The sequence below is a fragment of the Strongylocentrotus purpuratus genome, unplaced genomic scaffold (genome assembly GCF_000002235.5).
Source record: "Strongylocentrotus purpuratus isolate Spur 01 unplaced genomic scaffold, Spur_5.0 spur5_scaffold_6, whole genome shotgun sequence".
Lineage (NCBI taxonomy): Eukaryota > Metazoa > Echinodermata > Echinoidea > Camarodonta > Strongylocentrotidae > Strongylocentrotus > Strongylocentrotus purpuratus.
In genome coordinates, this window is record NW_022145612.1 from 34,348,365 (window position 1) to 34,359,834 (window position 11,470).

At 39.1% G+C, this 11,470-nt stretch overlaps 1 protein-coding gene across 4 annotated transcripts in view; it reads right to left on the minus strand.

The window, feature by feature from the left end:
* Positions 1-11,136, minus strand: part of LOC100891167 (sorting nexin-5) — a 47,705-nt gene extending 36,569 nt beyond the window's left edge. For 2 of the 4 annotated variants that reach the window (XM_030972488.1, XM_030972487.1), the window contains exons 1-2: positions 11,033-11,136; positions 2,215-2,340 (exon numbers count right to left, since the gene is read on the minus strand). In XM_030972488.1, the coding sequence (XP_030828348.1) occupies positions 2,215-2,340; positions 11,033-11,035 (129 nt within the window). In that variant the 5' untranslated portion in view covers positions 11,036-11,136. The other 2 variants (XM_030972486.1, XM_030972485.1) reach the window with 1 other exon arrangement.
* Between the last annotated feature and the right edge of the window lie 334 nt (positions 11,137-11,470).

Below are 11,470 nucleotides of genomic sequence, written 5' to 3' on the forward strand. Positions count from 1 at the left end.
CGACGGCCGGCCAGTGATCAGCGGGGCTCCAAAATATGCTCGGTGCCCGGCCATTTGCCGTCCGGGCACCAAACTAATCGAGCGTTCGTCGCCGAGCGATTTAGGTCAAAAATCGAAGCCGCTAGGCTGCCGACCGACCGGCTGCCGACCGGCTGCCGACCGATTTTGGACTCGCCGCCCGGGCACCAAACTAATCGAGCGTTCGTCGCCTAGCGATTTAGGTCAAAAATCGAAGCCGCTAGGCTGCCGACCGACCGGCTGCCGACCGATTTTGGACTCGCCGCCCGGTGACCGACTGATGTCTCAGTGGCGATCGGGCAGAGACTGCTCGACAGCCTTTGACCTAGCGGCTTCGATTTTTGACCTAAATCGCTCGACAGTGAATGCTCGATTAGGTCAGCGCCCGGGCGGCGACCGCCCAGTCACCAAGCGCAGTTTTGGCGTCGAGTGAAAGTGAGCAGGCGCCGCCCTGAATTTTAACCCCGCGCTAAAACTTCAGAAGCGACCAAGCGATGCCTTAAAAACATGCGGTGCCTGAGCGGCCGCCACTCGTTGGCCAGGCAAAATTGGCTAAAAACTCGACGCTCAGCCGCCGAGCAGGCTACTTTGGGTAATGTGACCATAGCATTATATTCATATATTCATATGGACACTTGGCATTCCATACTTAGTCGGTAGATTAAACCATGGACTAAAGTTAGACCACTTTCGAAAATACCACCTAATGTCTCTGATAAGATTTTACGAAGTGCTCTTTGATTAATCTAAATGAGTTCTACAGTACTATAGACATCACAGCTTTAAACAGTCTATTTTTAAAAATTTCACCAGCCCCCCCCCCCCCCCCCCCCCCAAAAAAAAAAAAAAAATAAATAAATAAATACAAAATAAAAAAATAAAAAAATAAAAGGGTATACTATTTGCACTTTTTATACAGGAAAGCCCTTTAAGAGGAAAAGTAAACTGGAGCAACAGTACATAAAGGCATATAACCACAATGATGATATATATATATATATATATATAACTATATATAATGTCCACATGAATAAACAAAAAATAAGTCATCATTTAAGCTTCAATAAGCCATGTTTCATGAAGCTAAGCTGATATTTATCGATCCTCAAGTAAAGTGATGAGACACCTTCAAGATCTCACTTCCTGTTTCTCACTGCAATCATTTGTGCTATCATCATGGACTACAAGCTTATTTTCTCATTTCATGAATGAGAAATAACATAGAATTTGATTAATAAGTAATATCATTCCTCACAGTAAAACCATGTTCTTTCTGTTAAAGAATGCACCTTATAAACTTCCTTCATGTATCAGCTGCCTATATTAGAAAAGTAATTCAACTTTGATAAAAATTGTTTTGCGTACAGACAAATTAGTAAGAGTCTGATAAAAAAATAAAAAAATAATTTATGCAATGAATTGCAGTGTGTCCATCATTTAAGTAAATACAAATCTTAAATTGGTGAATTGTTAATTAATTATGTAAGCCCAGACAACTCATTCAACAACAAAGTCAATTCAAAGTGCAAGTTTTCTCAATTTTAAAAAGATAATCCAACATTGATTAAAGTCTGCTCTGAATAAAAATGGAGAAATCAGAGAAACTAAGAAACAGAAACAAAGGAGAGAAAACTTTATCAAATTTTGAGGTAAGGCTCATCCCCCCTAAAAATATTGTCTGGTCGCACTTTCTAAATTTTTAATATTTGTCTTACAAAAAAATGGCTCCCGTGGGAATACATGTACAGGAGTTATTCCAGTAGGAGCTCGAGATATAATCACCAAGAGCTCCTGAGTACGAGATATAATCACCAAGAGCTCCTGAGTACACTGTATACATGTTTACTCTGTTTACTCTGGAGGCCTAATTTTAAACCTAAAATGAACAAATTTGGTAAAAATAACAGGAATGAAATACTGTTACCATGCATTACATACTCAGAAAGCAAACTACTCCAAGACTTTTTTACACAGATTGTTGTCACTTGGAGAATACGTCACCCCACCTATTCTGTCTCCCAGTTACAACTTGCACAAATTAGTTAAACAACTCAAGTTTCCATGACTAATGATTTACATTAATTTCTCCAATTAAAGACTGCACAAAAGCAAACCAGAATATATTTCATGCAAACATTAAACTGGAAGGACAACCCAAACAATAAAAATTAAATACACAAAAAACATGTACATCACCTTCAGTGTTTTTATCTTGAAAATGATAGCTTCCCCGTTCTTTGTAGCATCACACACATTGACTTGGTACCATGGGTCAAAGGGCGTGGCAGATGGACCATCTCCATTTTCTGCTACAGCTTTATCCTGTTAAGGGCACAATACAATTGGGAGACATCATTTCGGCAGATAAACTTTACCCCTTCACCAATCTACAGTCTACTTTCTTTCTTTTTAAATGGAAAAAGGAATGCAATTAAATCAATTCAACAACATAACAAAGATATTTTTTTTTGATGACTATTCAGCCTTTTTAATATGTGATAGAGGACTCAGAGGAGAATACTTGTTTGTAAACAGACAACCCAGGTACAAATTTTTAATTAAGTACATGTAACCAGACTGTGTCCACTCCAAAATAATATCTGAGGTATAAACTCCTAAAGTCTTAAACCATTACAGAATTAACAGTCAAAACAGAAACAGAATAATTTGTGGCTCTCTTACTAAACTGGCAAAAAGAAGGACACTATTTATAGTTCAGATTTTCAAATAAATATTCAATATAGACTACTTTCATACAGTGTATATCAAAATAAACATAAAATAATCCTCTTTCATATGATGAACAACTGGAATCATACCATTCATGCATGAGTAAGAATAGCCATTTAACAATAAATGAGTCTCTGAAATACAATTGCAAAAATGGGGCATCTGACCATTCAAATTTTAATGAGCATGGAAGGTATCCTATGGCTTGTCCACGATCTTAGATCTTGGCCATAGTTGTCAAAACCAGGCAGTCTAGAGACTACAACTGACATCTAGAGCTCAATCCTCACTGTTTCTCATTTTTTGTTTCCATTGTTGAAGATGAATGTTTAACAGATGCACATGTTTATTAACATTTGAATGGCTACTTGCTCTACTTTGGGAACTTTCCTAATCAGACCTTCTTTCTAAAGCAGGGCTCCCACTTAGCCGAGTTGGAGCCTCGAGTTGTGGCAACCAAATGATTTTTTTACTGTACAATCGACTAGAACGACATCCTTTATTCCTCTTGCAGCGCTAAAATCTCCATCTCCCTGTAATATACGTACATGTATCTTCTCTCTCTCTTTATATATATATATGTAACACACCTTCAAATCATGACACGTTTTTCTATCCCGTTTCTGGATTGGAGTATAGACCGTTTTCCACTCATTTTTACTTAAATATCTTTTAAAACACATATTACTGTAAATCTCTGTGTATACGGAAAGACTCACTTTTTTTTGCCGCCGAAAAGAAATTGAAAGTCTGGGGTGCGTCTTATATAGGTGCGCCTTATACATCTGGCACTAATATGCCTGAAAATGTCTCCCAGCTCAGTAATCGATGTGTTGACTCACCACTCGGAAACTAGAAAAACACTCAAATTTGTCTGTCATCTTGGTTTGAAAGTAATCTTTCTAATAGATCTCCATATGTAGTTTATAATAATAATTCCTCCAATTTTTCTTTTATTACACACGGCATACCACAAGGTTCTATCCTAGATCCTCTACTGTTTTTAATTTACATTAATGATCTTACACATTCTTCTAAAAACGACATTGTTACTATTATTAGTGACAAGTTCACAAGCACAAATCGGTGCCTTCAACTGCACCTTGCAGTTAAATGAAAGTCCTTCCCCGCATGGGTTTTTTAACACAGACCTGGCTTGCTGCCGACAGAGTCGGGAAAAAAAAAATTTAAAAATAAAAAAAAAGGGGTGCGTCTTCACAGGTGCGTCTTATACATGGAGATTTACGGGAGGACTCATACACGATTTACTGCACGAGCTTGCCAGTGTCTAGTGCTGTGAGAATAAGGGACTACATGTCGGTGTGAGACTACGCTACACATGTTATGTTGCATGATCTCGTAGAAGCTCATACATATTGATATTCTGATGTCGTAGAGGTGCTGTGGTCGAGTGGTTAAGTCGCCGGACTGTCGATCACAAGGTCCGCGGTTTGAGACTCGCCGCGGCACTAATGTTCTTTGGCAAGTCAATTATCTGCATTTGCCACACTCAACCCAGTTGATGTAAATGGGTACCAGGCAGGAATTAATTCTTTGGAAAGCTAGATAGCCGTGATGGCAGCACAGCTGAAGCCGGGGTGATAAAACTCCAAGTTTGGAAGCGCTTAGTGATTGTAATATGCGCTATATAAAAACTGATTATTATTATTATTAAAGGGATCCGGTAACTTTGTCTCAGATTCTGAAATAAAATTCTGGATTTAGCTCATGATGAAATGATAATTATAAACCTTAAGGTCAGTCAGGAGCCCCATGACTTTTACAAGCCGATCGCCTGTCTGATTATCAAGATATTTATGATTGGAATTACAAATTTTGAAAACCGTTCGCCTGACGGTTTTCATAACACTACAGTCTATTGGGGAAAACGAGTATGGTAAAACCGGTCACTCAAAGATTTTTACTTTTTTGAGGCACTTCTTGATCATTTTGAAGTGCAATTTTTTTAGGGCTTCAATATTACACCATATCACAGACACTGATAACACGTAGGGCCGTGTATCTCAGATTTAACATTGTTAAACGATCCCTTTAATACCTATTTTTTCATCTATTCTTGGCTTGTAAATGATGTCCCCTTTCACACTTTTCCCTCTCATTTTGAGATGGATGTAGCTATTGGCCTCAAATCAACGCAAGATTGAAATAAACATTGTCTTCTATCTATCTTCTAATGTACAGACGTAGGGAGGACAATACCCAAATCTAACTTTTTAATTACTAATCTTATTATATAAAACAAAGTTTAAAAGCAAGTATTTTCTTTCACTAAGACAAATCACCCATCTGCCGACTCCAGATGTTCCATAAAATAGGAGATATCCAGCTCTAAAGTAGGCCCTTCCTTCTACGCCTATCCGTACGTAAGAGCCTTGAAACAACTATATTTCATGTCGCAAAATTACGTTCATAATCAGACAGGCCCGAGGGGATAGGCGTGTCATTGCCCGGACAACAAGTTCGAACTTCGTGCGAAAGTACATTCATCATCAGCGGCTAGCCTTGAATCGGTCTCACACACCGACACAGGTAATTGCATTGCAAGCTGCAGTCCTGAAATCGAGCCATGGAGGGACAAAACATGAACAGAGAGAAAAAATAATCAACGTAGATCTACGTGATTGTAATATAATCCTGGAAAAGTATTAAAATTAATAATTAGGCCTACCTTTATAGTTTTGAGTGGTATTCCAAATCCAATAGTAATTCCTCATACCGGTAAGTAAAGATCAATCTGACACTGCATTATCAACGATTGACAAGTTACCTGGTCCAATCAACATCCATCTTGCAGCGAACACAATACGGAGAACAATAGGACAGCAGCATGCATGCAACGTACATACATGTACGCAGACGTACCTGTACTATATTATTTCTCTCACTCTCTCTCTCCCTCTCGCTATACGTAACATACACACTCAATAACCATGTATCATACACCAAACACACACCTTCAAATCATGGCTTTCATTCCAATTCTCAATTGGAGTATAGACTGCTCACGTAGACTTTTTTTTTACTGAAATGTCTTTTTTAACACTTTCCATGCATTACTGCACGACACTCGTATCTAGTGCTGTGAGAATAAGGTACTAGGGTCTATAAGTAAGACTATGCTTGGCGCACGTTCTGACCGGAACTCAGACATATTTCGCAATACCCTTTGTTTTTGGCGCGAAAAATGACGTCACTGTTCACAGTTTTCCTTCTCATTTTGTGATGGATGTAGTTATAGGGCTCAGCCTCACACCAACGCAAGATTGACAGAAATATCGTACTCTATCTACCTTCGAATGTTCAGTTTGTAAAAATCTGTATTTAGAAAGACAAAATCTTTTTTCTTTATATTTTCTAGTTGTTAGAAGTTGCATTTGTGAACATCTGAAATGTTAATCTCTATCAAAAGTTCTTCGACTCAAGACCAATCCCATATTTTTAGGGTCTACCTTCTACCAATGAGAAGGATTTTAGTGAGCAAACCTCTTTCTTAGTCGGTGGTGTGTGCGCGTCATGTTCTTCTGCTACCACAATTATTAGATTCAAATACGTCAAAATCTGCAAGATCGTCAACAAATGGTGAAAGACCGTTACAGATCCGTGATTATAGGTATGTTGTGAAATGTATAATTGTATTTTCTTTTCTTATTTTCATCAATTTCTATTTTTACATCATTTTTTTCTCTCTACTAATTTTGTTGAAGTGGATGACGAGCGCACAAATCGTAGGTGTAGAAGCCTTACGCCCGGGTATTGGCCTCCTTACTAGTAGGGAGGCCAATGCACGGTTAGTGAGTGTGTATGTTACATATAGCAAGAGGGAGAGAAAAAATATAGTATGAACTATGAAAGGGTGACCAAAGTTCGCGGACATTTTAGAACATATCACAAAATGTGATATTCGAATTATGATTTTCCCTTCTCCACACAAATTTATTTATTTCAATTATTACCAAACGGACGGCAAAGTTTTTTACTACAGATTGGTTCAATTTTATTATCGTCGAGGGATTTCGGAGATATCGCGATTTAAAAAATTTGATGTCCGATCGTTCGTGCGCGCTGCATCTAAAATAGTCATGAAAACAACGAGACCCAACTTCACGCACAGGGTTTACAGTTGATTTTATCAAAAAGTGTGATCCATCAAAAATAAGGTAATATCATAATTTGCAAGGCAAGATATCATACAATCAGTTAGTACCACTTTTTACTTACAATTTTCAGGAAATCTGCTCTCAAATTGAAGATTTTCAGACCCTTATCGGTAAGTTGATCATTTTTCAGAACGGACGCAAAATATTGCAGGATTTGCCAATCTTTTGTCAATATTTTCACAATTTCGTAACCAATTCCAAAGGAAATTTCACCTCTGGGTAATTTTATGTTCCTCTTTCCATTGGTGATATCAGATTTTCGAAATCTTACTGAATTTTTGAGAGAGCGAACTTAGGTCACGCGTGAACTTTGGTCACACAACCATACACGTACGTCTGCGTACGTTGCATGCATGCTGCTGTCCTATTGTACTCGTAATTTTAATAAACGTAATTTTGCGACATGAAATATAATTGTTTCAAGGCTCTTACGTACGGATAGGCGTAGAAGGAATGGCCTACTTCATTTATAGAGCTGGATAGAAGGTCTAGATCTAGATCTATCTCCTATTTTATGGAACTTCTGGAGTTGGCAGATGGGCGAGTTGTCTTAGTTAAAGAAAAAACTTCTTTAAATAGGGAGGCCAATGCCCAAATCTAACTTTTTAATTACGAGTTAGTTTATAATAAAACAAACATTAAAAGAAAGCGTTTTCTTTCACTAAGAAAACTCACCCATCTGCCGACTCCAGAAGTTCCATAAAATAGGAGATATCCAGCTATTTTCTAGGCCCTTCCTTCTACGCCTGGCCGTACGTAAGAGCCTTGAAACAATCAAATTCATGTCCCCAAAAATTACTTTGAGAATTAGACAGGCCCGAGGGAATAGGCGTTTCATTGCCTGTACAACAAGTTAAAAACTTTGCGCGAAAGTACATTCATCATCTGGCCAGCCTTGAATCGGTCGCACACACCGAACCACTTCAACCAGGCAAGCCGCAATACAGGCTGAAGTTGAAATCGAACCAATGAATGTACATATGACTACTACATCTACGAGTAAAAAAAGAAGGAAAGAACAGATCTAATTCATTAATATTTACCTTAGATTGGTATTCCAATAACTTGATTTCCTCACGAGTATTTCAGTCGGAGATCTACTGTACAATCAACAAGAACGACCTCCATAATCCATGCAGCAGCTCACACTCATTGCGCCACACATGATACTACTACATATATCGCACATACGTACATGTACGTATTACGTATACGTAATACCTGGATCTCTCTTTCTCTCTCTCTTTCTCTCTAAGCTGTACGCGACAACTAACCATTTATCATGCACTCACAATCCAGGGAATAATTTTCCCGGTATCGCATCGCAATTTGCGACGCATTTTCAGCCATTTGCTACACATCATTTTTTATGAATCGCAATTGCTGCGATGCAAATGCAAACATACATGTTTAAGGGCGGGCTCATCACACCTCTGTACAAGTACAAGTGCGAGTGAGAAGCCCGTTTCGCGATCTGAATAATCTGAATTACTAGGCTAGCTCATCACACCTCAGTACAAGTGCGAGTAAGTAGCCCGTTTCGCCATCGCCGGCGACCGCGAAATTGGCTACTCACTCGCACTTGTATGTTTGCATTTACAGCGTAACTACTGTGCGTGAAGTATACTGCAGTCACTCTCTAACCGTGAAGCTTATACACAAACACCCATTGTCGCGCAAGCACATGGCATGCTACGATCACCTTCTAACCGCGATTGTTGTTTTGAGGCATGGTTCGCGCGATCATTGCACAATGCAATGACAATGCACGTGGGATCTAATTACATGCATCGCATGTGCGCGATGATCGTACCTGGGAGTTGATTGTTTACTGTCACTGCAGCAAGTGGCCATATCCATTTGAGGACTAGAAATGTGAGTACACCCACCATGTTTACATGTACATTCATCTTATTGTAGTGGGCTGAAAATGTACGCTTTGCTATATGAGAAAAAAATTGCGATACAAATTTATCCAACTGCTATGCAAAAATTATTTTGTATAGCAGTTTTGCTATGCAATTTTTTTGCTGAAAATTATTCCCTGCAATCACATCATCCAATCATATCTTTTCATCCTAACTTCTCAATTGGACTGTACACTCGGCACTTGACAAACACAAGGTACGATAATACGCCAACGGCGGACTATACTATACTGGAAGAAGAAGAAGAAGAAGACTGCTAAATAGCTCAAGTAGACATTTTTTTACTGAAATATCTTTTTTAAACATTTTTCATATATGACTTACTGTACGAGCTTGACACTCGAGTCTCGTGCTGTGAGAATAAGGTACTGGGTGTGAGACTAGCCAAATTTGTTTAGCGGGCGTTCTGACCGAAGCTCATACATATTCACACATCTGCAAGAATCTTCAACATCTGCAAGAATCTTCAGCAGTGAAGGAGGCAGATTATTTTGAAGAAGAAGAAGATATTATGATGTTGCAATACCTCCATATTTGGCTAGAACAATGACACCACTGTTCACAGTTTTTTTTTCTCATTTTGAGATGGCTGTAGCTAATAATCGGCTTCAAACAAACGCCAAATTGACAAAAACATCGTACTCTATCTTCCTTCGAATGTGCAGTTTTTAAAAATCTGCAATTAAAAAGATATAATCTTTTTTCGTTATATTTTCTAGTTGTTAAAAGTGACATTTGTGCACATCTGATATGTTAATCTCTATCAAAAGTTCTTTCATTTAAAACGGATTCCATATTTTTAGGGTCTACCTTCTGCCAGAAGGATTTTAGTGAGCTAACCTCCACGCCCTCTAGGACCCATCTAGTTTCTCTTGTGTGCGTGTTAATGTTCGTCTGCTAACAGAATTATTGGATTCAAATAGACCCTACGTCAAAATCTGCAAGATCGTCAACAAATGGTGAAAGACCATTAGGCCTACAGATCTGTGATTATAGTAGACCGAATTTTCCGTCTCTTTCGTTCGTTAGCCTCTTATTGGGGTAGGGTCGGCTCTCTCTTTAGAGACGGAAGCCGTTTATACACATGTCCTTGCTAACGCCACGGCCAGTTCTGGTCGTAGCGTTTTGCCCCCAAAATCCCCCAAAATGTCATTTTACCTCGAGCATGTTATATTATAAATTAGGCCTAGGCTATAATAAATCAGTTCCACTTACCAACTTGACTGAAATAATCAGTTTAATAATAGTCCCTTTTTAGGAAATTATGGGTCAAAATCGAAATCCATTTTGAAAATCTTTTTCAACATGGATTCCGATTTTGACCCATAATTTCCTAAAAAGGGACTATTAAACTGATTATTTCAGTCAAGTTGGTAAGTGGAACTGATTTATTATAGCCTAGGCCTAATTTACAATATAACATGCTCGAGGTAAAATGACATTTTGGGGGATTTTGGGGGCAAAACGCTACGACCAGAACTGGCCGTGGCGTTAGCAAGGACATGTGTATAAACGGCTTCCGTCTCTAAAGAGAGAGCCGACCCTACCCCAATAAGAGGCTAACGAACGAAAGAGACGGAAAATTCGGTCTATGATTATAGGTATACTGTGGAGTGTACAATTGTGTATTTGTTATAGATTTTATTCCATAGAGGTCTAGATATTTTTTTTCTTTTTTTTTTCCCTTTTTTTTTCTTCAGGTAATTTTCTGACTTGGAGTTGGACGACGAGTGGCGAGCGCAAATCGTAGGCGTAGAACTTAAGCCTTACGCCCGGGCATTGGCCTCCCTACTTTAAAACTTTGTTTTATTATAAATAAATGAGTAATTTAATTAAAAAGTTAGATTTTGGTATAGGCCCTAGGCCTCCCTTATTATAGTAGGGGTCTAACTGTTAGGCCTAGACATAGATCTAGATCTAGTATTAACTCCAGGAAGCTCCGGAGTCGCGTCGGCGTCGGAGCTTCCTGGAGTTAGTGGCTGTACGCCTAGGGCCTAGGGCCTAGGCCAATTGATGCCTCCATTTCCAACGGCAAACGCCGCCCATACATTTACCTTTTTGATGCGTCCGGAAACACACACAACCCAGGCCCCGGCCGTCCTACCATCTAAGTTACATGTTGTACTTGTAGATTTATCTAGATCTACGTTTAACTTTAGCATGATCATTACTGCTTACCATTTCTGCAAAAACGCTAGACCTAGTGACAGTACAGTAGTTCCTTGAAAGCCTGGATCATGATCAGAAATGGCCGGCTATTCCCACCGGGGTACGTCCAGACAACTCGCCACAAAGACAACCCGCCCCAAGACAATCCGCCACAATACCCTGGACATCTCGCCACAATACCCTGGACAACTCGCCTGCTCAGGGTACTTGGTTGTTGTTCCTCCAAAAGATTCCTAGTGGAATTTAAACTGGGGTGCCTTTTCGGACAACTCGCCACACTTTTTTCCCATCATGATTTCTAGATGTAAAATAGATGAAATTGTCATTTTATGTATTCATTATTCTTTTATAAACACAGTCATGAATAGCCTATCTAGGCGGAGTGCCGAGCTTTTTTCTTTGCTGCTAGACTAATCCTAAGCAGAACTCACGGTTCGTAGCCTCGCC